General features: G+C 41.4%; 3 protein-coding genes across 4 annotated transcripts in view; 2 read left to right on the forward strand and 1 right to left on the reverse strand.

The window, feature by feature from the left end:
• Positions 1 to 6,080, forward strand: part of cpda (carboxypeptidase D, a) — a 19,119-nt gene extending 13,039 nt beyond the window's left edge. For both annotated transcript variants that reach the window (XM_037123393.1, XM_037123403.1), the window contains exons 18-21: positions 284 to 415; positions 592 to 777; positions 2,705 to 2,807; positions 3,315 to 6,080. In XM_037123393.1, the coding sequence (XP_036979288.1) occupies positions 284 to 415; positions 592 to 777; positions 2,705 to 2,807; positions 3,315 to 3,541 (648 nt within the window). In that variant the 3' untranslated portion in view covers positions 3,542 to 6,080. The remainder of the gene's footprint in view (positions 1 to 283; positions 416 to 591; positions 778 to 2,704; positions 2,808 to 3,314) is intronic.
• On the reverse strand, positions 999 to 2,206 carry LOC119033438 (uncharacterized protein C22orf31-like). The gene is made up of 2 exons (XM_037123542.1): positions 1,924 to 2,206; positions 999 to 1,768 (listed from the first exon to the last, which is right to left on the reverse strand). The coding sequence occupies exon 2, from the start codon at positions 1,757 to 1,759 to the stop codon at positions 1,241 to 1,243; it is 519 nt and encodes a 172-aa protein (XP_036979437.1). The 5' UTR covers positions 1,760 to 1,768; positions 1,924 to 2,206; the 3' UTR covers positions 999 to 1,240.
• A 973-nt stretch (positions 6,081 to 7,053) lies between the features above and the next one.
• Positions 7,054 to 25,941, forward strand: gosr1 (golgi SNAP receptor complex member 1). Its single transcript, XM_037125348.1, has 9 exons — positions 7,054 to 7,207; positions 7,690 to 7,798; positions 8,800 to 8,887; positions 9,611 to 9,718; positions 9,846 to 9,937; positions 15,276 to 15,350; positions 22,502 to 22,531; positions 24,946 to 25,028; positions 25,338 to 25,941. Exons 1-9 carry the CDS (start codon positions 7,174 to 7,176, stop codon positions 25,460 to 25,462), a joined length of 744 nt encoding a protein of 247 aa, XP_036981243.1. The 5' UTR covers positions 7,054 to 7,173; the 3' UTR covers positions 25,463 to 25,941.
• Positions 25,942 to 26,292: the final 351 nt, after the last annotated feature.

A 26,292-nucleotide genomic window follows, 5' to 3' on the forward strand; every position in this document is an offset into this window, starting at 1 on the left:
TCTCCACAGCAAAGTCTGTCATAGCAGCTGCTGCAGTCAAAATGGTCTCCAGGCTGCACTACATAGTGTTTTTATCGTATGTACTGAAAGGAGAGAGCTCACCTTATTTTTGGGTTTATTTTTGCAAAATGCTGTGTACTGATAGCTTGTCAGTCACTTTTGAGATCCTGAATGTTAGTTTAGAGATATCTGTCAAATCAAATGAGTAGTAAAGCAAAGACAGAAATGGGCCTCTGCTCCAATACTGCCTCGTGTGTCATCTTGTGTCTACGTGTCTTCCCAGGACTTCAGTATGGACTTTGGTCACTGTCCAGAAATCACAGTGTATACTGGCTGCTGTTTGTACCCTCCTGCAGAGCAGCTGGCTACACTCTGGGCTGAGAACAAAAAGCCTCTCCTCAGCATGTTGGTGGAGGTATGATGTGAGATATTATCAGCACAACATGGAGATGTTTAATGGACATTTAACAATTGTGTGACTTGTGTACTTTAACCAATTTTATTTTAGATATTTAGAATATTTAAAATTATCATCATCATCATCATCATCATCATATATCCTTCATTTTCTCTAAATTTCTACCTGTCTAGGTCCATAAAGGGGTGCGTGGTGTGGTCAGGGACAAGAGTGGAAAGCCTATTGTTGGGGCGATCATTGTACTGAATGGGGGAGTGAGAGTCTTTACTGTAGAGGGCGGATACTTCCATGCACTCCTGGCTCCTGGAAACCACAACATTGAAGCTGTCGCTGATGGCTACCAACAACAACGACAAGAGGTACACGGCTATACACCTACCATGTATTATGTGGGCCTGCAGTGTACTTGCTTTCAGGCAGATGGCCATGAATGGAGTAAATCCAATTTATAGTGTCTTATTTATTCATAAATTCATTACATTTTTTTTATTATCTTACAATTCAAATGTTATTTATCTCGGTACTAAACATGCACCGCATCTGGGGATGATAATGCAGTGTAAAATAAGAGGCTCAAAGATTCTGGTTTTGAATGTAGATTTTTATGCAACTGTTAGAAAACAGAATGAAGCTCAGTTGAACAGGGAGCGATCATACAGTACACAGCATTATTGAATTCCAGCTTTTGCAGATTTGGGCTTTTTGGTTTGCGTTTGTTTTTTTTCCCCCTTCTTCAACAAACATTTGAAATGTAAATTCAGCAACTGAACAATTCAAGGAAAACAAAAATTGTGTAAATCAAGAGTCTGTGGGAGAATATCATCATGGTTCTCCTTTACTGTCTATGTCTATAAAAGGTGTAGGACGGAGCACGCAAAATCTCTCTATCACCTCCACCCTTCCATTTGGCTGTTCTGAAATCTGAAGTGTGGGGTAGGCCAGCTCTTTAAACAGATGTTCCTTAATGTGACGTCCCAGCTCAAGACTGTAGGCTGCGAGCTTCCAGCTCGGACTAAAGAGCAAGGGATCCACCACTGAGTGATACGTCTGCTGGTACTCCGGTATGGTGAAGCCGTGGATCATCAGAGGTCCTGGCTGACTAGCTGACACAGTCCTCTCTTCAGTAGTTAGGGCTCCAATGTTGTGGGGCACGTTGAGCTCTGGAAGAACAGCTGCATTCCTTATATACCTGTCTTCCAGGGGTTTCTGGGGGTCTGCTTCACTCTTCTCACATACAAGGTCCAGATCATTAGTTGGGGCCAACATGTATTTTCTCTCCTTAATAGTCTCCCCATATTTCTTAGGACATCGAATGCTCTGCCTCAGACCATAGGGACGCATTTCGTTCCTCTGGAAATGAAAGTGACATTAGTGTTAGTTGACTTGGATGCCTCTGTTCAGGTTCTCCTTTGACTTGATATCCCAAAATAAGCTGCAAAGCATTTTTTTTCCTTTTTTACTGAAGAAAGAAATTATGAGGATCAGTTATCAAGAGGAGCACTTACTCTTTCGCAACAATTCTTTGGGTGTGTATTCAGACCACATCGCTGAATCACATGGATAGAAATCCTTGTTTCCCAAGCTTTGAATCTAATTTCCTCATTTTTTTTAAAAACACTGTGAATAAATGAGATGCACTTCTCTTCCTGTGGAGAAAAATCAAGCAATTTACAAAAAGTAAATTCTGAGTTTCTTGGAAACTACCTCTCAGAAGATAAACTGAGTAAATTTATATTTTTGTGCACCAGCACTCAAATCCTATTTTGGACATGCAAGACAACCTGCAGCAGATTATACTAAGCAGTCACACCTGCAATTGAGGCTTTCTAATGAGGTCATTAATGACACCACCTCTGTAGGGAACTTTAGCAGACAAACAGTCAAATGACTTCAGACTTTGTTTGGAGGAACAGGCAGAATGGATGAGATGATGTGGTAAAACTGGATTTCTTTTCTTTTTGTTGTTGATGTTAGTAAAGAAGTAAGGTTAGTAAGAAACAACAGCCATAAAACACAATTAAATGAATTTCACAAGTCACCAAAACAGACTAATGTTCTTTTCTCATCAGTGTTGGTGAAATTCCAGAAACAAGTAATCATTGCCACAGCTTTCAGGACACACGTTACCTTGCAACAGTTTATATTCAGAGGCTACCACACCCAAAGTAATTATAGAAATCAAAAGTTTGATTTTGATCTTTGACTTAAACCTCCCTGGTAAGAATGTTGCTGGAAGCCTTCGTAAGACAGTTTTATTTAATAGAAAAATGTTTCTTTGTGTTGCAGGTGGTGGTGTCTTCTTATGAAGCTGCTAACTCCCTCATCATTGAGTTTGACATGGACAACAACATCTTTGGCCTGCCCAGAGAGTTTGTGGTGGCCAGTGCAGGTGAGCATGTCTGTGAAGAGGTCTTTAGTAACCAGTGTAGATTATATGCATCATTTGATCTGTCAGCATCAAAATGAAGCCACTGACATTGATTTTTAAAAAAAAATGTTTTTATTTTGGTTACTGTGATGTGACTGTGTGTATTCCAGCCTAGTAGTTTTATATTGAACTGTTTTGATTTAATGTTACTTAAAACTGTTGAATGCTTCGTTACTGTAATTTATTTTCACTTTACATGGCAGAATGCAAATGTCAAAAACAAAGTGTCAAATTTTAATAAAAATAAATCAATAAAATCTATGCCATCAAACTAAATTGCAGTCACATCTATTAAAAATGTTCTTGTTCTCAACACTGATGTCAAAATGTCTTCCCACTAGATCCGTCATTGGCACAAGAAAAGTGCAATGTTTATATTGGGTCAAGTCTTTCAATGTTCTCCCAGCTACAAACTGTGTATGGAGTATGCTGTCAAGGTGACTTGTGCATTTCTCTTCATCTTTCCAGCGGCCTCCATGACAGCGTTGGTGGTGACAGCGTGCATCATCTGGTGCGTGTGCGCAGCCAAGTCTAATCGTCAAAAAGATGGCTTCCACCGCCTGCGGCAGCACCGTGACGATTATGAAGACGAGATCCGGCTCACCTCTATGGGCTCCAAGAAGTCGCTGCTTGCCCACGAGTTTCAGGACGAGAGTGAAAGTGATGAGGAGACACTGTATGCCAACAAAATCTGAGGTGAAGCGTTGCACTAATTCAACTGGTGGCTCACTTTTTTTGATTTCCCTGTTAAATTTAATCCCTGGCCTAAGGACCAGGTTGAACTCTGGGCTGAAAGACACTTTGTTCTGTTGTACCAACAAGCTCTGAGGGGTCACTCAGTTATTAGTGCTACTAAATTCAGAAAATGCAAAGGAAATCCTGCTGGTGTCTGGACTGAAGGGCTGGATGTTTGAATTATATTTCTTTTTTTTTTTTTTTTTTTGCACCATCTCTACCTGACTGGATCAGGAGAAGAAGACAGAGGGTCATTTAAAAAAAACAAAGAGGAAGAGTGATGATAAAGCTTGGTCCGCTGTGGCCCTCATCCATCCAGGTTTCGAATCCTGCAGCTTTTTTTTTTTTTTTTCATTTCCGAGCCACCCAAAAGTGCTCTTTTTAGACCACTACCTGTCCTGCCTGGCTGAGGGGCTCCAGCTCATAAGTCCAAATAAACTCTTGTTTAGTGGATGTGTAATGAACTCTGGATGAAAGTGCTCAATCTCACACAATCTCCCCACTGATATCATGCACTTCTTTCAATACTGCTTTGAGTTAGGAAATTGAAATAGCTTCTTTTATCCATGACAGCATAGCCACGATGAAGTGTCCGAGCCTTTGAGAGACTGAATCCAATACTGTGCCTTACAGTCCGCTCGGGCTGTAGTGTGTGTATGTGTATGACAGCAAGCAGCAAATTGGTGAATAGATTATATTTGGTCCATGCTGGGATTTGCTCCATCCTATACTCAGGTGGTAGGAAAAGATAGAAATTATGATAAATGGACTGCTGAGTTCCAGTGTTGCACTGTTTCTGCACAGATGACTCAAGGCTGGCTGGCCTGGGTTCAGTAGTTTTTTTTTTTTTAATTTTTCCTGTGAGTCAATGTGTTGGCCAGAATCATAATAATGCTTTAAAGCATCAGGGAGAATCTGTTACCAATGAAATGCTTGAATGAAACCCTTTCCCAGTAAGTGCAGGGTGCTCTCATGTATGCATGGAGGTCACTTGCACTAAATTAGAAAGCAAGGATTGTCCCATATCATTGTCCAGGAAAATAAAACTACGAATCTCTAAATATGTAAACATAAAAAGAATGTATTTTTTCCTTTTTTTTTTATTTTTTATTTTCACTATAAGTTTCAAACTGTCTGTACATGGAAAGTTGCTGTTGACTTTCTTGCATGTCACATTGAGTCTGTGCCCCTGTTTGTGCATTATCACAATAAGGAATATCAAGCCTGTTTTCATTTCGTTATGAGTGTGAACTCCCCCACTAAACAAATGTTTTGAATGCAAAAGTCACTCCAGGTTTGTCCGTCCAGTAATGATCACTATGAATCAATTTCAGAGCCACTCAGTCACCAGGAATTAAAGGTCCAGTGCTAAGAAATTCATATTTTTACAACCTCATCAGGAGAAAGGGTGTATAGATCACAATCCATTTGATGGAGAGATGATGCTGAAAGGGGCTGCGCAAAATGTTTTTAAAAAATCACATTGAGATTATTTTGACAGATTTTTGCATCACACTTTTCACACAATTATTTAAATCATGAAGATGTGACACTTGTTGGGTTCTGTGCCAAACATTCTTTCCTCTAAAGAAAAGAACTGTAAGGCAGGGCATCTCTGCAGCACTCCAGACTTCATTATAAAGCTGTTTTGTCACCCAGTTTCCTTGTTTTCTCAGAAAAGATTTTGTCAAATTGTGCAGCTCTTGTTAAAAGCAGCAAAAATTCTATTAAGCGGACGCTTTTTTTAAATTGAGACTATTCCAAAATAGTTTAAAGATACTCAGAACATAGCTACCATTGTGGTGTATATTTGACTTGATTCTTTTGAGGTTTAATATGCAGCATCAAAGATGCATTATATACTTCAGACAGTTGACAGGGATGCTGAAAAGGAGGCTACAGATGAATTGCCCTAGTAGTTTTACATAACGTCACAGTCTGGAGTGAAATTGTGAGTTATTCCATGAAGAAAAGAAATGTGATTATGTTTGTAATCCTGTGCTGAAATGTCCAACATGGCACAGAATTAAACTTCAAGTATCACATGAACTGCCAGGAACCAAACTTGTGGTTTTCTTCACGTCAGAATATACATTCCTAACAATTCAAATTCTTGCACTGGATCATTAAAATCAGGTGAAAAAGTGGGACTGCTTTGCATGTTTGTCGTCACATACATAAAACACGTTGACTAAAGAATTTGCCTTGATTTTCATTTACTTTGAGAAGAGATTCTCTGCAGCTCTCATCAGTGATGTTAAACCTGATATCTGTCCAAAGGGACAGTTTTGTATGTTATGTTTCTTACAATGTATCTGTGAGTGTGTGTGTGAAAGTTGAGCGTGTGCCAGGCTCAAGCAGTGTTGAGAAGATTTTATATGATCTAGAATCAACTGTAAATAATGTTTGCCAATTGTGAATGGGGAGTGCACTTCATGTTTACCATGGATACGCACACAAACTCATGAAACACAATGAAATAAAACATCTCACAACTCCTCTCGTTTCTTTGTTACACATGACATTTTCTATGACACTTCTTTGAAAACAGATTGTCCAACAGTGAAGGAAAGAGGAAACATGTAATCCCTGGGTCAGAATTGTACAATTATCATTAAAGAATGGAGTTTACTTACTTAACTTAATCAGCTAAATAAAATGTCATTTACTTCTCTTGTGTGAGTAAAAGAACTCCGCACAGGGGTTTGAGACACCAGGAATGTAGCACATACTAGTTAAACAGGTAATGTGACAAAGCCATATACTGTATTGAGTAATAAAGGGATCATTTGTCTACAATGTGGCCTTTCTTTCATTCTGAACTTTACCTTCATTGGCAGATGAGCTCAAAAATAACACAACTATAGCAATGACAAATCATTATCACTTTGTTGTGTTTATGGATTTCTTTTTAGATGATTGAATGTGTTGAACAAAATACGAAAAAAAACTACAAAAATTGCTAAAGAAGCATAGCAACAAGACAACGTTGACGCAGAGGCATGGAGGTAATGGCTAAACAGGTCAAACAGGTCATCAATCCCTGGCTTCCTCTATCCACACAAGGAAGACAAGATGCATCGAGTCAAAATAGTACAAATAAAGCTACAGTTAACACACTGTAGAACACCATTTTTAGCTTAAAAATGTAAAAACAACTTGTTGACATTCATTAATAAAGTGTTGACATGTATCAGACCAACTGGGGAGTGCTGTGTGTGCTTATAAATGAAGTAGGCTATAAAAGAATGAACTGGTTTTAGAAAAACTGCTCTGTTATTGATGCAAAACTGATATGCTGAATCACACAATTGACAACACAAATATTGTATTGTGCATCTAATTGTTCAGTTAGTTGCTTTAAACTAAACCAACAGCTAAGCATAACTAACTGTTGAAGTTCAAGGTGAAAGCCTCTAGGTGGCGCTGTTTATGTAAGTGTAGATGGTGCATGGTGGTCTTAGGTGGTGTTGTGCCTGAGAGGCTCAGCTGAGGGCGACAAACCACATCAGCTGACATTACTGCGTAAGATGACGTCTTCCACTGACGTATGACTCAACCCGGAACTGGGTGACGTCCCAGAATAACAAAGATGGCAGGAATAGGAAGCAGCAACTACTGGGAAGGTACGTGGGCAAAAATGGTGTCGATTTACAGTAAACAGTGTTCGCCACAGCGCGTAGTGTAGTATTCACAATGTCATAGTTAATTTGCCGGTGTCGTTGTCGGCGCGATTTTCTCACAACACCCACAGTTTTAACACATACGTGTCTCTACAGCGACTAGCTAGCTAACATGAATGTTAACGTTGTTCCCTAAGCTGTTAAATCTGTGCCACCTCTCTAAACGGTTTATCAAGTAAGACACACTCCGAGTCCACTGTGTCAGCTCTTTCACTCATTAGATGGTAATTTTTATAACCATTGTCCTCATTTTCCCCTCGGTTGAAGTAATGTTTAACCAGTAAGCTGGTTAAACCAACGATACAAGTTAAGGAGCGTTGCTGTAGTCTTGATATCTTGCCATAGGGTTTCGCAGCAAACTAAAAAAAAAAAGCAGTTGTTGGGTGTTGAAAGGTTGTTTTTTTTTCTGTGTGAATGTGTTACAGATCTGCGGAAGCAGGCCAGACAGTTGGAGAATGAACTTGACCTGAAGTTGGTCTCCTTCAGTAAACTGTGCACCAGCTACAGCAGCTCCAGAGATGGACGTCGAGACACGTAAGATCAACTGTTCTGTAGGGTCAACGACCGCCTAAAGCGAATGTCTGTATAGATCGTCAGTAATGCAGGAGATGCAGTGTGCAGAAGTAGCTTGACTGGATTTTACTAACCAATCTAAGTACACTGAGCAAGTCAGACTACCTCTGACTACCACTAGGCACAACAAAGGCACCTGGTTGGGAATTATAGGTTGTGTTCCTTTGATGTGATGTTTTTTTTTAGCTGACAAATTGTGGAATAATTGATCAATCAAACAACAGGAAATGCCTGTACTTTTTGATAATCCATGAATCATTCCACCATTTCTGATTCCATCTTCTCAAATGTAGGGATTTCCTGCTTTTCTTTGTCAAACACGACAGTCAACTGAATGTCTTTTGTTTGTTGTTAATGAGGTAATCTTTGTTCTGGAAATCAATAGTTCCTTGATATTTTAAAAGCCAAATTGCTATCAGGAAAATATTTGTCAGAAGAATTGATGTTGCAAAAGTGTTTGTAGCAGCCCTAAGTAATATAAGTCCTTCTTATCTGTGTTGGAGAAGAATGCGATCAAGAATCATGAAAGTACAAATTTGCACCAAGTTGTAGTGGACAGAGGGCTCGGGTATGTGGGTGAAGTCTTGTCAGCACAGGAAAGTGTTGGCTGCAGGAAGGATATTACATGAACAGTACATAGTATCCATACTCCAAGGCTTTTGTTCACTAGCTGTAATATCCAAGTCAGTAGGGAAGTGAAGGGGGACTTACTTATGGAGATCTTATCATTGTAACACTATAAGTACTCCTTTGCTCCTTTTTTTCATTGAGCCACTACTTATGAGCTTTGAGGACAAGACTATGTATCAAGATTATTTGGCAATATATTATTTTGTTTTGGACGTCACTACTGTTAAAAATGGTTTCATGCAAATATTTCCTTTTCCAACATTACAAAAATGACCACAAACAAACAACTTAGTCGACTTATTGCACTCCATTCTTTATTTCTCCCCATCAAGGTCAGACACCACCCCGCTGCTCAACAACTCTACCCAGGACAGGATGTTTGACACCATGTCGGTGGAGATCGAACAGCTGCTGGCCAAAGTAAGTAAATTCTCATGGGCCAGTGGCCCGTGAAAGGCCAGCGAAAAGACTGTTATAAGAACAGCACTGGATTTATGCCAAGGCTCTTGTCTTTCATCGAGTAAAGAGCAGACTGCAAGCTCCACTTCTCCACATGGTTTGCAGTGGACCCCAGAAGGCTTGAATGTATTTGATTGAGTTAAACATTCTATGTGGCATACTTCAAAGGGCAGTTCAAAGGCAAACTTCAACTATTTTCACAATTGATTAATCAGTTAAAGTTACTTTTGAAGAGAGAAAGCAAAAAATCACTGATTTGAACTTTTTTGTATCCTTCCTGCTATATGACGCTTCACTAAATAACTTGACATTTAAGGACGTTTTCTTGGGCTTTGGGAAACACTGATTGATATTTTTCATCATTTTCTGTCTTTTTTTTAGACCATACAACTAATACCAAGAAATATATAAAAAAAACTGTATCATGATAGTAAAATTGCGCAATTCTGATCACAAAATGGCAGTGTGAGTGCCTCCCTGTAATGTGTTGCTTCATTTAGATATTTGTCCAGAAAGACATGTAGTGTAATGTGTTTACTCTTGAACTGATGCATGTTGTGTTTTACATATGCAGCACATTTTATTGGGATTCTGTCCGGGTCTTTAAGTCGCGTGCTGGTTGTCTGGTTTCCCTAAAGTCATTCCTGTCGATCTTTCCATGCATTAATTCTCCATCTCTGTCAGTTGACTGCAGTGAATGACAAGATGGCGGAGTACACCAACACCCCTGGCACCGCTTCTCTCAACGCTGCCCTCATGCACACTCTCCAGAGACACAGAGACATCCTACAGGTTTGCCATCTTATTCTTATCAGTTCTCATCTTTTTTCTATACTCTTTATATACTTAACATTACATTTTTAGTTTTCTTTAAAACATCAGTTTGGTTAAAGTTTGTGTTTCCTTTGGTTCTACGCAGGATTACACACATGAATTCCACAAAACCAAAGGCAACTTCTTGGCCATCCGTGAAAGGGAAGACCTGCTGGGGTCCGTCAGGAAAGACATTGAGTGAGTACACAGTCACATAATCTGGTTTACAGTTTCGGGAATATGGTCTTTGTAGTTTATTATTCACAAAGTTAAAGGGATTCCAATGCACAGAACTATTGATAACTCATTAAATCTATTGACTGGTGAGGGTACAGTGAATTGGTGGTCAGAGCGATCACACAGAGGCTTTCGCTCACATCAGACTGTACATGGTGCTGCATACTAAAACAAACAATACTGTCATATGATGCATTGCTTTCTGGCTTTGGAGGAATTAAATCTTCCGATCATTATTCACACTACCTCTGTGTTGTGGACCTTATTCCTTGGGGGGGTAGTCGAACCTTGACTTCCACCTGGCACGCTCTTGAAAAATGTTGGCCATTATAAACTCAGAAGATTCATGGGGCATTTGGCCTTGTATTGAGAAAGTGTGTCCTCTCCTCAGATTGGCTCAGTCGTGAGTGAGTGTATTGAAATGAGATGGAGGCTCCTCCAGACCATGACTCGTGCTGTTTTTTTTTTTTCCTTTTTTTCTTTTGTAATGGCTTATTGATCTTTAAGACACAGCAGACGGTGAGCACTGCGGGATTCCTATTGATCCCCCTCCATCCTGCTAGTATGCAAATAGTCCCAGGACGAATCACACTGTTGCACATGTTCCATAGGCCTTACACTCACCTTATATCATAGTCTTTCTCATTACACTTTCATAAAGAAACATTCAAGTGAAACCTGTGCTGCAGAACTTTTACCTGTGTGAGAGTCTTTTGTATTGAAGCCCTTACCAAATGAGTTCACAAAATGCTAAATTGAGCATTTCACCACTAGATAAATCTCTCTGTGTATCACAGTATAATAGAGCTTTTACATCTGGAGTCTGTGGCAACTTTCCCACGCTGGTGTACCAGTAAATACTGATGTGTTTTATGTCAGTCGCCAAAGTCTGTTAAGCCAAAGGTGAAACCATGAGAATCTAAATTTGACCAAAAATCTCAGTTCTCAGCACTATGAAAAGGCAGTAAAACACTTTGCCAGGTTTAGTTATGGACTGATCTGGTAGAGAGAATGTTAGTTTTGAACTGTCTCATGTCCCGGTGGTGAGAGGAAACGCATACAGTTTCAGCGAGGGAACAGATTTTGACACGACACCAGCGCACTCTTCTGAGTGAATGTCCGCCTGTTCACTCTTGTTTTACCTCTGTGTCTGTCTCCCTCTTCACCTTATTTGCGTCCTCTTTGTGTCCTCCATCAGCAACCTGACAAAACCATACTTCTTCCTGTTTTTTGGTTGCGAAATAGCGTGACGCGCTCTCTTTGAGCCACGATTTGACCTTTTGTTTTCTGAGAAAATCCAGCCTGGTGGTAGACAGAATAGCATCATAAAAGCGATGCTTCTAGGGGACCAATCTATGCACAGATGGTGTCATTTTTCTACTGCCATCACAATATTGCAATCAATATTTACTCCAGAATGATAAGATAAGCAAAAAGGTTCAGTTATCAGTTCAAGGCACAAAGCTGATTATTAGCAAATGTACTCCGCTCATGAGTCAGACCTTGAAAAGCTGTTTGGTTCAGTCTACAACAGTGTAGTTCTGCATTAAATCAATCTGTTCAATCGTGTTTAATCCAAAAACAACTGCTCCCAGAGACTTGATGAGAGTCTTTCTGCGGATCTGAACAAATTTATGTTAACTTATTTCAAGATGTAAATGTATTTTATCTTTTAGTAATGATGCAAAACAGAGCCATTACCTAATGATAATTTGTAGTCGCAGCTGCACACAAGCAATCAAATCTTAACTGTGTATCTGCTCAGTTAGTAACATCCCACGAGTTCAGCACCACATGCAACAGTTCACTCAATCATCTCATTAAATCGCATTGCTGAGGAGTGACACTGACCCTACTAATAGGCTCCGTGCTGATGAATTCAATGCATAGAAATGAGCCGGTGTTGTTGACCCTGTGCTCAGCCTAACGATGACTAATGTGCCCAGAGGCTGCTAATGAGGGAACCGTCTGAGCTAACGGGTAGAGGAATTATAACCGCCGCTGTTACGGCGCAGTGCGATCAGACATTGAGTCAGACTTTACAAGAGAGTGTCTAACCTCCTTCATTGACCTTTGCTGGTGGAGCACGGGAGAGTGATATGATGCGACTTAAGGATATATCAACGCAGTCATATCCTGCACAGCTGGAAGGCTAGCTTATTGGTTTTTTTTTTTCAAGACTCGAGCTGTTTAACTGCTGCGACTGAGATGGACTGCGACCATACTTGTTACCACAAACACACTTGTCTTTTGACTTTAGAATTTGTCTCAAAGCAACAACAGCTTCATAACAAAAGACATAAATGACAGTTTTATGTGGAGAGAAATGTCCATTTTGTAAAAGTGTGTTCCAGTTTCACACAAACACCAGCAACATGAACAAACTTAGTACAGTTCAACAAATGCACACATCACCTCCTGAATGAATATTAATTATTGTTGATATTTTATACACATGTACAACAGTGTACACATTTTTAATTGGCATTTTTAACTTGGATCATTTAGAGACTAATTTCTGTTTATATAATATGCAATATGATGTATTGCAGATTAAACAAAATGTCAGGTTCAGTTTGCTGTAAAATTTGTCAGCTGTCCTGCCATTGATCCAGTGATGGATGGTTCCTGCAGTGGCTGAGCCTTTTGTCCCTTCTGTCAGGTAGAGGGCAGTAGAGATCTTGGGCATGGAGTAATCTGCACCAGGACACTGCTCACTGTACATTTTTATGTGTATTTGTGTTGTTTTATGTTGCACGCACACACACAAAATAATCCATACTGATTAAAAGAAATATCACACACTGTCTTGTTTTAAATAAGCAGTATGACATTTTATCAAACAGTGTGTCAATATCTTTCAGTGTGCTCGCAGACACTGTCAGCAAAACGTATTCTCATGCACACGCACACTAACAGCAGCACCATTCATAACAGCAGAATGGAGCAGAGCTGAGCGCAGACCGAACGCTTCCGCTGCTCATGCTTTGATTCTAAATGTCAGCAACAAAAGTGACAGCTCGCCCGTGATTTACATTGGTGCCCTTTTAAAAAGCCTTGCTGGAGTGATGAAGCTGGCTGTCAGTACAGGCAATTCTAGCCCCACGAAAGCATCAGCACTGCTGGTGGTGGGGAGCTCAGCTCGAGCTCGACACAGCCACCGTGGAGTTATGTTGTCAGAAATATCGACATATCGATGCGCTCAGAATGTTCGAAACGGTTTCGATACTCATTTTCTGCAGTAGATACACAAGTACTAGCTGTGCTTTCCTGCTCCCCTGCTCTGCTGCAGTGCCCACATGGCCTTGCTTCTCCCTGTGGTATTGAAATAGAAATATTTTTCAAGGTATTGTATCAAAATGAGACATTCCAATATTGTCACAACACTGCTGTGGACTGTGCTGTGTATTTCCATTAAACGGCTTCAGATGGCGCACTGGAGATGAAGTAGGCACATTTGTTTTTAGCCTGCTCGCAGAGAGCTGGGTGGGGTAGAGTGTTTATGGTATAGACTCGTGCATACTCTTACGTTTCCCTCCCTTGCTCTTTATCTTGTTCTCGCCCAACAAGAGGGTGGGGCTGTGTTAAATGACCAGAAACCCAGGAGAGCAGCAGCAGCAGGAGTCGGCTGCTCAGGGAGGCTCGACCTGCATCAGCAAAAGAGAATGGATGTGTTGTGTTCGCTGTGTGACGGTGTAACAGCCCAACCATTCACTTTGACTGCTTTGCTACCAGATAGAGCACACTGTTCCAGCTCCTTTTATTAACGGGAGATTGTATGGTACTATCAATATGGGGATGAACAATTGTGAGCCATAATGCAAATTCAATAGTTTATTTACCTTTCTCACTATCCACACACCCAATCTGGACTGTTTTCACAGGAGAAGTCTGAGCAGCTCCTTTTGCCCTTTCACGCTTCCCAGTATGGCATTTTCAGCTGTGTTGAGGCTGCATAGCTGTGATTTCTGTCAACTGCTGCCTCATAGCAGTGGAGAACCCGTCCGGTCCACCCTGCTTTGGGACAAGATGACTTCCAAGTTGCGGGTGACCAGCGAGAAGGCAGCATTTAAAAGATATGTGCTTCTTACGTGAGGTGGTTCGTTTCATTCTCACAATCTGTTGTCTCTTTCAACCAGCCAGTAGCGGTCTGTTCTCTGATCCGCTACACGACGACCATACTGATGTTGCATTTAAGTTACTGCTAATGCAAAACTGAATATTTCCTGCTACCGCTGCTTGCTTTACATTGAAAGCTTTCCATTGGTGAACCACAAAAAGGCTTTTACTGTATGGCACACAGTGGTATTGGCGTCAACTGCTATTTGATCAAAGTTGGTCTACAAAGCAGTTAAACCAGTAAACTTTTTGTCAGTGGATCAGATTGAGTATCACATGGAATAGTAAAAGAAGTAGTATCCTTGGTGAGATAGTTGGAAAAAGAGCTGTAGGCCACTTGCGTTTACAGTTTTTGTGAAGCAGCAAAGCTCCAGCTCACCATTGAAGTGAGCTGTTATGTAGAATGGAAATTCACATTTTGACCATAGGTGGGCGTCTTCAAAGAGCTTTTGTAGACTAATGGCCCTCATGCTCAGTCTGTTGGGAAATTTTCACAGCCATCAGTGGCTCAAGATGGCTTTTTGACTAATTCAGCGTGTAGAATCAGTGACGGCTCGTCAGTGAGGGACATCACTTATTTTTTCACAATTAGATGTGGCTATATTATTAAAACATATGTATTTATAACAACAGGTCTTATATCACTCAGGTGCATAACGTACAAGGTCATTGGCTGCTGACTGTAGTCTTTCCGGTGTGTTCACTTGTAGCTTTTTGGGGCGAGTGCGAGGGGAGTGTAGTTGTTTGGTGTCAGTTTGATGTGTCAGCGGCTTCAGACAGACGGTTCAGTTTCTCGCACTGAAAAAAAACTTGCCCACCATGTATACCCTGTGGTCTTTTGACTGTGGATGACATGAAGAAAAGGTGATGGAATACTTTTGACAGCTCCTTCTCTGACCAACTCTTAGAAACGGAGACAATCATCAGCACTAGTCTCACGGCAAAAACTGTGGCCAGCTGTCATCTGTCAGTCAGCCGTCAGCTTGATCGACAATGATACCTGAAATAAAACTTCAGATATGGCTGTGAGATATTTTCTTATTGACTTCGATGACATAACGTTGTCATCGCTTGGATGCTGAGAATTGATGCGTTGTCACTGTTTTTCAATGTCATGTTACAAAAATATTGTTGCATAACTTCCTTGAATTTTTGACTTATATTCCGGTTCCCTTTTCAGGACATACAAGAGCGGCTCTGGGGTCAACAACAGAAGAACGGAGCTGTTTCTAAAGGAGCATGAGCACCTGAGAAAGTAAGTTCCCCCTTGGCTGTCTCTGCTACATTGGCGGAAAATTTGTTGAGGGGATAAAGAATCCAACTTTTTAATTCACTCAGACCAGATGTATGAGTTAGTGTGGCTATATCAATCCCAGCACATCAAAGTAGAATATAGGTGCAATTTTTTCAGAGTTGTACAGCCTTTCTTGGCAAAGCAGTGCCCTCAGTCTCCATTGATCAGAGCTGATCTTGATGGTGCAGCAGAGCCATTTGGAGCAGCACTTGTCACTGATGCCTGTTTGTTGAGCTCTGGCATCCTTTGGCACTTTATCTCTTTATGCTTTTCCTCCCCAGCAGATGGGTCGCCTCTTTTTCATGATGTTGCAGTCGTTAATCCGGAGTTTGTCATATATATCAGGATAAAGAAAAATGAAGACTGCGTTTGAGTGCTTTCCTGGCTGGTGGAGACCCAAATGTTTTGTGATTTATTTAATGCCTCAAAAATATCAGCACTGGTGGTGTCGTAGGGTGCGAAAGCCTCATGATAACGAGTAAGCAGATTCTTAGAACAACTTTTCTACTCCATTGCATAACTGCAACTTAAAGCTGTGAGTAAAGTTTGGCAGACTTTTCGTACTGACACAGTAGGTCAAAACCAGATCCGCCAGCAACCTCATTAGCGTCCTACTATCATTTTGGCTGACTCTCAAGCACTGCAGAACAGCATGAGGTGGTAAAGTTTGTGAAATCTGTAAGCGAGTACCTGTGTGTGTGAGAGGTGTGAGAGGCATCCTGTGTGCAAAGTAAAATTGGATGTCAGCAGGTCACACACACACACACACACACACACACACACTCAACCAACGCAGGAGTAAACCACAGAAGAGCTTTTAACATCGCTCAGACTCGTTGATCCCATCTCCTAATTTTGACGTACAAAGCAGTTTGATTTATTGTCTCCTTGGCTGAATGTTTGTTTCCTGTTTCAACATCTCAAAGGAATTGCGGCTCAATTATTCCTTATTAAGGCCTCCTTAATTCATTTCGAAACATACTTAACCCTCTCTGACGTGGCATGCCTACTGTTTATGGAGTGAGAGTGACTCAAGCACAAACACAGCACAATTTCAAGATTCTTCATTAACTCTGATGTGATTTTGCCAAAGTTTCAAGTGCTGTATATGCAGGGAAATACTGATCTGGTATAAAATGACATACTCTAGTTTTTTCACCTTTCATATTTCAACATGCATAGAATTGTTCAGGTAATTTTTCTGGTTCAGCAGATTTCCACTTCCCAACGTTGTGCTGAAGCTCCTCTAGTTTGTTGCGCCCACTTGCACTCCTAGCAGTCATGCCCCTGTGCTAATCCAGCACAATTTATCAGGGTGTCCGTAATGACATTATCGTATAAAACCACAACCCATATTAGAGGGCTTCCCTAGCACACTGACAAAGATGAGAAGGGAAATAGGAGATTGGAGATGAGGATCGAGTTACGCTTGATTGATCCCATTAGAGCCATGAAACAGGAAAGCAGGCCTTAAGAGAAAAGGGCTAAAATGTGTTCGTGGACAGAGTGATGATCTTCAGTCTCACTGAGGGCAGAGCGTGGACACTCTAGATCTGAGATGCGCTGCTCTTCTTGCTTTCTTTTCAACAGACAGTTTTATGAGTATTGAGGTGTCATTCATGTGAGCTTATGTGAGCAGCTCAGGTCTAGAAAGAGTTTCAGATGCTTTTTTGATTTGATATTCACACCATGTTATGGAGAGCTCTCTGTGGAGTTATCCTTTTGCAGCTCAGTTTGTGATTAAACTCTGTTTTTGCCCAAGGCTTTCTACCTTAGACTAGTGAGACCTACATTGGGATGAAAATGTTCTGTCTCTGCAAGTGTTTTAAGGTACATAATAAACTGTATGACCGGCACAAACAGTGTAGGGTATAGGGTTTGTTAGACTCTATAAAATATTGGCAAGTGATGGTTCCAGCATTGCCAGACTGATCAGCTAAGACTAATCGCTCTCCAGTGAAGGAAAAAGCAAAGTCCCCTCCAGTTAATCTACAAATGACTGCTGTGGGCGCAGTGCTTGCCAGCCCGCATTTATTGTCAACAAAACCTAATGAGACAGACATGCCGGGATTCATTTTTTTAGATAGTCGCCTCTCTAATTTTGCTGGTAGTGATAAATGTTGTGCATTGTCTGGCTACACATTACGTGGTGAGATAATAGTAGGTGGAGAGCTGCAGCATGGTAGGATGGGAGGTAGCTGGGAGCTGGTTCAAAACACAGATCACTGATGTTACCATGCGTGCTGTTTAGTAAATCGAACTACCGTAAGTATTGTTGATATTGCTGTAGTTGTCCATGAGTTCAGTTCATCCCTTTCTGTCGCCATCGTTGCGTATCTGTTTTTCCATCTCTCTCGGCCACAAAGGTCAGCATTCATGAATAAACTAGAGGGAGGGAAGGGCAGGTCCATTAAAAGTTCATGTTGGAATAGCTCTAATGGTAGTGGTCACTCTGAATAGAACTTCCTGTCAAACAGAGACACAGCATCGGTGTTGGTGAGAAGCGAGGCAACTTTACACCTCTCATTCACCCACATCTCCTTGAGTTTGATGGCGTGCGGTTTGCTGTCTGTGTTTGTTCGCCACAAACTGGAAATGCTTTGTTCAACAATCACCAGGATGTTCAGTTTCTGCCTCTTCATCTGGGCTCCGAGTCTTACAGTTTGACTTTGTCTGAGCAAACGCCTGCTGTTATATCAGAGGTGTTGAAAACCCTTTTTATTAATGTTTGCCTTGGTCTGATAAGCCTTAGGATCCCAGTTGCTTGTGGGTTCTTGGAACCTGTTATACTTACTTGAGAGTCTAGTTTCCAGTGACTTATTTATGCAGCTTTAAGCTCTAAACTTCTTCTTAGCCAAGACAAGTTACTCCTCATATTAGACAAGGGCCCTGCCCATGTAGCATGTTTAGAATATCCCTTAATTGCAATCATGAAGAATGCCATCATCCACATTATAGTCAAAGAGCAAAAGAGACTGCTACAAGGACCCAGTTGTACCTGTTTGATGTGTTTTTCCCAGCAAATCAGAACTTTTTCATTTCAGTAGATAAAACCAGAACAGTTCATTGCCCCTCCAGATGACTGAAAAGCACAAACCGCCAGTAACAGAAGATATTTATGGGACAAATAATTTGGGCTTTTACTTTCAGAACCCTGATGGCCAATAAAACCCTACCCAATTCTCCAAACTGCCTCCCTTCTGCAAGGTCTTGCTTGCAACAAACTGTCCTACATTGTGAAAAGTGTCACTTTTAAGTTTATTGTTAAATGTGGTGCATAGTAGAGCGATGCTAACAATGAAGTATCCGCATGTTTTTTGGTAGCAGTTCCTTCCCAAGCATTTCAAACAAATTACTTCCCTGCCACAGTCCCCACATGCCACGGCTTCTTTACTCTCCCTTTATTATTTCGCCATCTCTCCTTGTCCCCAAGTTTGAGACCCCTGCTTTTAGCCTGCTTTGGCCTGTTGCCCACTTTAAGAAGTTCCATCTGAGCTGCCAGTTCCCTGATATGCTAATGTAATCAGCAGAGGATACCTCTGAGGATTCTGGGTAAAGTGCTGCCCTGCGCTCTCCTGCTTACTTGAGGGAACCACACAGTTTGGTTCAGATTCAGTTCAGAGGTTCAGTTCAGAGGTTTACGCAACAATATCAAAGTGTCTGCGGCATTTTGGGTCAATTCATCCCTGTGCTTTGCTCCTAGCTGGTTATCAAGATGAGTGCTCGAAAATGGACCTAAGCACGCCCATTATCCATTATGATCTATCACAAGTGCATTTTCAAAAGACATTATCGGCATTAAGATTGTGTATCATTTATTGCCACTTTGTTGTGAAAGAAGACCTTTTTTCTTGTTGATTCCAGTGGGTTTGAAGTGTTTTGCTGCTTAGTGGTGTGCGGTCATTGTAATTTTGGTGCTTGGTGTTTTTATTCGGGGGCTTCCCATTTCAACCACGTACATCTCGGAGCAACAGAATGCTCTACATTGCCACAGGCCTTTCTCTGCTGGCCTGGCCCGACCAGCTGATCCGAAATAAAAAGAAAAAGAAAATGGAGGAGTCATTTGGTAGCTCCTACAGATTCCAAGCATTTAGCAAAGTCCTAGTTTATGCGTCTAGCCCTCTTTCTCTTAATTTGTTTTATCGAAACAAGTTGGCATCAGCTGTTGATGAATGGCCATGTAACTATCAATATCATTTCTGTGAATTTCACAATATGTTTAGCTCTGAGCTTTGATTTGTGACCCTTTTTCCTCTTTGCTGATGCAGTTTGCTTTCTGCAACTGTTGCCAAGATTTACTAAGACTGTTTTCTTGGCAAAGTAATTAATGGTTCAGTTTACCTGGCGGATCCTTATAGTCGCCTGACAGAGCATTACTTTAAAGGTTTTTTCACAATACCACTTGAGATAATTGATGACTGGACAGAAAAGAAATTAGTTACCATTTTGATTTAGCTATTAATCTTAATCTGCAGTCATTTCCTGGCGCCATGATCCCAATTTACCACTGCTTGGTAGTGTAGCAGTTCTGATGCAAACCAAAAATGGACACTTTTATGTGAGCTTTAAGTAGTCGGACGGTTCTGATGTGTGAATGGCAAGAGAGAGCACTGAAGCTTGTGGGCAGGATGGGTTGATCCATCAAACTGGGAAAGGCAATTAGCTCAGAGCTAATGAGCGATTTTAATGACTGCAGCAAAACACCACTGACTGGAGGAAATGGAAGGATCCTCCTCAAACCACATATACATGAATGTGATGGCACAATCAACCTCAAAGCCACAGCAGCAGCTTGATGATGGAGGGAACAAAGCATAAATCTCTGGTGCCGCCTCATTCCTGCATATATAAACTCCATGAATCACGGCTCACCTCAGCTCACAGCCACTCTCTCTTTTGCCGTTCAGCTCAGGATTTATCAGATGGACGCTGTGGGCTGACAGACAAGGTTCTGTTTTTTTGTGTCAGTCCTTTGTGTGTCCATCATCTTTTTCCTGCCATCATGTAAGACCAGTGTCGCGTGGCTGTCTGGCCATCCCCTCACCAAATTCTACCTAAGTTAACAATCAGATAAGTCATGTATGAATGTCATCATGAGTTGTAAGATTTTCAAAATGAATGTCATTTGTTTAAAAACTAAAAATAAAGAGCATTGCTTGCCAGTAAGCCTGCACAGTCCTACTCCCGCTGTGCTCACCCCTGCTTGCAGTATTTGGCATTTGTACAGAACTTGGCTGCCAGCCTTCATTCTGAGTTTTGAGCCAGCTAGCATCCCGTTTCACCAAATGATTTGATTCCAGTAAGTGATTGTGTTTCAGTGTGACCAAACAACATAAAAGAGAATACACCAAACCATAGCCAATAGCAGTTTGGTGCTAGTGTACAGAGCTATGATCCAAGAACAGAGGGTGGTCCAGCACCAACCGTGACTGTGCATTGTCCCTTTCAGTGTCCAGTCCGTCTACTCTCCTCTGATGTTATAGGTAGTGCTCCTTTACACTGACATTTGCTAGCATTCCTTGTCAATGGCAGTCCCTTCTACCTCTCCCAGAACCTCACTAGAGACCATGTTAAATGTAGACAAATGAAAAGAGGTTGAGAAAAGGTAAAGATCACGGTTACAGCCATTAAAATTGTCCATGTTGGCTGGCTGATGTCAGTCCTGTTTATCTTACCAGCAAAGAGAAGGACCGTAACATTATAGGTCGTTAGCTGGAGCTGTTTCAGAGGGATTACATCAATATACAACCCAGAAAATGGACTGTCCTCTGAGAGATCAGCTAGTCAATACTTGACCACATAAGTGACTAGGACAAGGTCCCACAATCAAATTTAGTTCTGTGGTATTACAATTTTTTTCATAGTTCTGATACTCTCACACTTAACCTGCCTGAAACGAAGCTTGTTTACTATGTGAACTTTTTAAGTGCTCCTTCTGTAATAATTCACTTGCTTTTCTTTTTCTTCAAATTCATCATTCATGATAAACTGGATCTTTGAGACTCCTCTGAGGGCTGCCCAGCATCTGTTAGAGGATTAAAAAACTGTAAGCTCAGCACACGTACTTGCCAACAATGCACGTGCACATGCTGCGCCTCATGGTATGTTTTCTCCTCAGTGAAAAAGAAAAAACTGCAGTGCAGAGAGAGGTCAGCATAGTTTCAGTCCCAACCATGTTTCTCTGAAGATTAAATGACAAAGTTAAGGTATAAAGATAAGATTTAGCTAAAGGTTTGGTGTGACCAAAGTTTGGCTTATTAAAGTCCCTTCTCTTCCCTGGACTTTGTTTGGATACGTAACGCTAAGAGCCAAACACAAACCACATATTGAGCCTGACCATAAGGATGTGGAGTTGAATGGATGCTGAGCTATGAAATCCAATCCCTGCAGTTTTGATTGTTTGGTTTCATTTAGTTCTCTGGAACATTATCCAAAATTGATTCCAATTAGGGGATAAACGGCTGAGAGCCTTGTTGTTTATGAGCAACCCGAGACCCAAAACTGGTGTTACAACATCAGATGGTTGTGTGCCTTCCAATATTCTCCATAGGACAAAAGCCAGCAATTGACACTCCCTTTTTTAATGTAGTTACGCAGAAGATTAAGCTCCAGGATCTCTGAGGTGGAATCCTCTGGGTCTACTTAATACAGAGTCCTCATCGTTGTGGGAATCATCCAGGAGGAGAACAGTCACGAAATATTACGTTTGAGCATTTTGTTTGATCAGTGGTTGATAGCCAACATTGACTCATGTGACACGGATATGATTTTTCTGTTGTTTGTGTCACTTGGCAAAAACAAAGGACAGGAAACACTGACGATAGTGGAAAGACTTAAATTGATGATAGGCTGTTTTCTGGTAGACTGGTTGGTCAGTCACTATGTGGGTGTTGATTAGATTAATATGGAGAGAAGAAAAGGAAATCCAATCCCATGAAATCTAATTTGGTTTAAGTGTCACCAGGTGACGTGATCAGGATCGGTAGTGATCATAGCCAATCAAACAGATTTCATTATTACCATTCAGTGTTTTTGATACACTGCCCCATGTCAGTAACTAACCTCTCTTTCTCTTTTTCATCCCACCCCCATCTCCCACTCTGTGTTTATAGTTCGGACCGATTGATGAATGACACAATAAGGTAAGAGCTGCTTTGTATCTTGCATATAATGGAAATACATGTATTTGCATAAGTGACAGCTCCCCCCCCCCACTCTCTAAACTGTCAAATCTACCTGCTGAACCTGCCTCAACAGCCTCAGTGTGTGTGCAGCTGGCCTGATAACACGAGCTGCCAAACAGAGCGGCAACAAATTAAAAATCTTTTATTGTTTCAGTCAGGATGAAACATCCAAGAGTAGTCGATGAAATTATCTAAAATTCATCCAGAATCTAAAAGAATGTCCTGCTGAATGCCTCCACACACTTCTACAATACACAGCATTTCAATGCAGCCTTACATTGGCTGTACAGGAAACCAATTCATACATGTTTTCTAGAATAAGTTATGTGAAGTTATAGGGGACTTTTTATGAACTAACTTTTCAATGCCTTTGCTCATTGTATTGTATGTACTGATGATTCAGCTGACAGAGTTCGTGCACATCAAGGCCTTAAAAGTGCTGGTCACATAATAATGTCTGCAGCCTGGGATGCCCAAAATAAATCCTCCCACTTCACTGATTTATAGGTATCCTCCACCTCTCACTACTCCCTTTCTCTCCCTTCAGCCCTGAGCAAATGACAGATATGATGCTTAGCATTTATTCTCCCTCCCTCCAGTCTGTCATTCTCTCATCTCTCTCCATCGGTCCTGTCCCACTCTTTGTCTTTTCCATTTCCAGTCCTTGCATCTCGTAAAACTGCTTACCTGGGGGACTGGCTTGCACGGCGGCCTGATTGGTGGAATTAGTCTTTGAAAGCCTTGCCGCAGCTGTGCACCCGAGATATTGTTCGAGCTTTGGAGCCGCGAGGACTGTAATTTTTCACAGATTTTGTCTCTGAAATGATGGACGATGCTTTTTGACATCCCACCCAAGCTTGGCTTCATACCCATCCACATCTATGATCTGTGATTCAGAGTTACATGAATAAGCTGACTTCAACCTTACAGGTTCCTCGACTTCTTATGACCGCTTCCTCCGGGTCACTTTTAAGCAGTGATCACGGACTGATCACATACATTTTGGCTGCGTGTATGAAGGGGAATCTTTATCCTCCTCTGATTCTCATGAGCTGGTTATCATTGAGATAAAGGCTTGCCGAGGTTGCTGTCGTCAGCAGTGTTTCTTCCTGACTGAGGAGAACATGATCCCCAAAACACTACTACAGGCCAAGACTGCGGACTGATGGCCTGACCTCACCCACACACCCCACCCTCCACCACCCTAGTAGTTACACACTGCAAATTCTGTCTTTATCTGCATTCAGGTGCACACAAACACAATCCCTTTAGGCTTGTGGCTCATCAGCGAAAAAGAGTAAACAATCATGGGGGATTTCATTTATCTTGTTTTGACCTGCCTCCTTTGGGGCTCCGTCGCTCTGGGGTGGGTGGAGTTGGTCCCCTGTGGCTGGCTCTTAATGCTGCCGCATCTGCTGTTCAAAAGCTCCATGTACTGAAGAAAAAGCTACTGTACCGTTTAAGCAAATTAACACCAAACTTAAGTCATTATTTTCACTTTGTTGAGTGGATTTCCTTCCCTCAGATGCTGCTACTGTGAAGGGCTCAGAAGGGGGCTCAGTAACTGCTATTGATTATCGTGTGTAACAGAAGGCAAATAGAGCCTGAAACTTTTCCTGCCAACTGCCGGCTGCACTTTCTTGCACTGAAAGTTGCTGAGGCCCAAGTTTGAGAGCAAGAGAGGTACAATATCGTAGCAACTCTATACCTTCTACAAGCTGAAGAGACTCGCACACAATACTGTGTGACACCTGTAAAGCTCAAGGAGATTCATGGTGGGTTGACTAACGCATCAACTTAGAATAGTTCAATAATTGAATAAAATTAGCTACCAGCGATTTAGATAAACGATTTATTAGACAGAATGTCCAACATCTGCTGGTTCCAGCTTCTTGAGTTTAAGGATTTGCTGCTTTTGTTTGACTTCATGACAGTAAGAGAGTCTTTGGATTTTGGAGTGTTACTGTCATAAAGTGATGTGAGTGAATCGATTCATTCATCATAAAAACAACAACTAGTTTTGGCCCCACTTTACAGTCTACTACAGTCCCATGCTGTTAAATCTGATTGACAGTTGTGGACTTGCTCAAGTGAGATGCAGCTATTAACAATAATTTAATTGGTTTTAAATCAGATACCAGCAGGTACCAGCAGAGACATTTTCCTGCGCACTCCATCACAAAACTGATTGTCCAAACTGTCTTTTCACCTCTCATCCTTTTAAACTGGATGCTCGTTCCCAAGTAGAATTGAATTTCTAATCATCTGAGAAGCCCCTTGCGCTCAGATGCACTTTACAGTGCTAATGACTGCGACCACTTGTAGTGTATATATTGTCACCTCTCAACTCATTTCTCGCTTTGTCTCTACAGTATTGCCATGGCGACCAAGGAGAACATGACCTCCCAGAGGGGCATGCTGAAATCCATACAAAGCAGGGTCAACACGCTGGCCAGTATCCTTTATATGGGAGCTGTAGGGTTCCTGCTGCTCCTTCAGAAATCAATGCTCACATATTGCTTTTCTATGAAGGAAAGTGGCTCCTTGGGAAGATTCATGAGGATGAACCATATATAGCTCTGTCAAACGCCAAAAAGAGTCTTGATATAGAGAAGGTGTTAATAAAAGGCTGCAGCAGCTCGAGGTGGATAACCTGTCCACACTGTCAGTTATGTTGGCACTCTCTCCATCTTTTTTTCATATTACAGCCTCCAAATCAGGAATTTTAATATTTGTGATCCTCCTTAACTTTTGACTTTCCTAGACCGTTTCCCGACCATCAACAATCTCATCCAACGGATCAACCTGCGAAAGAGACGGGACTCTCTCATCCTCGGCACAGTGATTGGCGTCTGCACCATTCTCCTCCTGCTCTACGCTTTACACTGAACACATCGGCCTGGTTGGAATCTGAAAAGGAGCGGGACTGATCTGCTCTTTTGTAGCAAGGGGGAACCCCAGGAGACTGAGCTCAGTGACTGGAGGACCCTGGAGGCTCCCCAGCAGAAGGACCTTCAGTTGGTCCAGTTCATGGTTGGGGAACAATTTCAGCCAACTTGAACTACTGAACTTGTATTTAGCGGCGGGTCAGACGGAGGGCTGGTGGTGGGGCAGTCTTTTGCCAGCGACGGAGAGGGAAACTGAAAGTACAAACTAAAGAAGATTTTAAACAATTATATTGATAACTCACCTGGAGAGAGACTGAAGAAAGTGTGAAGAGACTGAAGGAATTGTGATGTATCATTTTTTTCACAGTTGGAAGAATTTTTATTGGAATGGTCCTTTTTAATTAATGGCGTGGGACGGATTGTTCATTGTGGGCTGTAAAATGTGAATTAATAAATTATTCATATCAGTATGTGCAAAAAGGCGTGTGACACTATTAGCTAATTAACATTTAAAACAGTTTTTATATTTCAAAATATATGACTTGAACTCACTTCATATGACATGAAAACTGAAGCCCCTGGCTGGATCCAAACCATAAGACATGGTGGTTGTTATAGTTTATTGCCTCAACCTCCTTGGCACCATGCTTTCACAGAACTTGCATTTTGAAATGAGTCAGTGTGCAGTGTGACCAGTCTATTCTCTGTAATCTTTGTCAGACAAGTGAAATGCACAATGCAAAATACACAGATCAGCCATCGCATGAAAAGGACCAACGATTGTAAGTAAGTACCACTGAGCATCTTGTGACAATACAGTGTTCTGCAGGG

Source organism: Acanthopagrus latus, chromosome 2 (assembly GCF_904848185.1).
Source record: "Acanthopagrus latus isolate v.2019 chromosome 2, fAcaLat1.1, whole genome shotgun sequence".
Taxonomy (NCBI): Eukaryota; Metazoa; Chordata; class Actinopteri; order Spariformes; family Sparidae; genus Acanthopagrus; species Acanthopagrus latus.

What these genes read in the sequence shown, in the direction of transcription:
- LOC119033438 (XM_037123542.1), bottom strand. Translation starts at nt 1,759, where the DNA reads ATGCGTCCCTATGGTCTGAGGCAGAGCATTCGATGTCCTAAGAAATAT.
- gosr1 (XM_037125348.1), top strand. Translation starts at nt 7,174, where the DNA reads ATGGCAGGAATAGGAAGCAGCAACTACTGGGAAG. An exon ending in AGAGATGGACGTCGAGACAC is followed by an intron (nt 7,799 to 8,799) that starts GTAAGATCAACT and finishes CTCCCCATCAAG; the next exon opens with GTCAGACACCACCCCGCTGC. An exon ending in TCGAACAGCTGCTGGCCAAA is followed by an intron (nt 8,888 to 9,610) that starts GTAAGTAAATTC and finishes CATCTCTGTCAG; the next exon opens with TTGACTGCAGTGAATGACAA.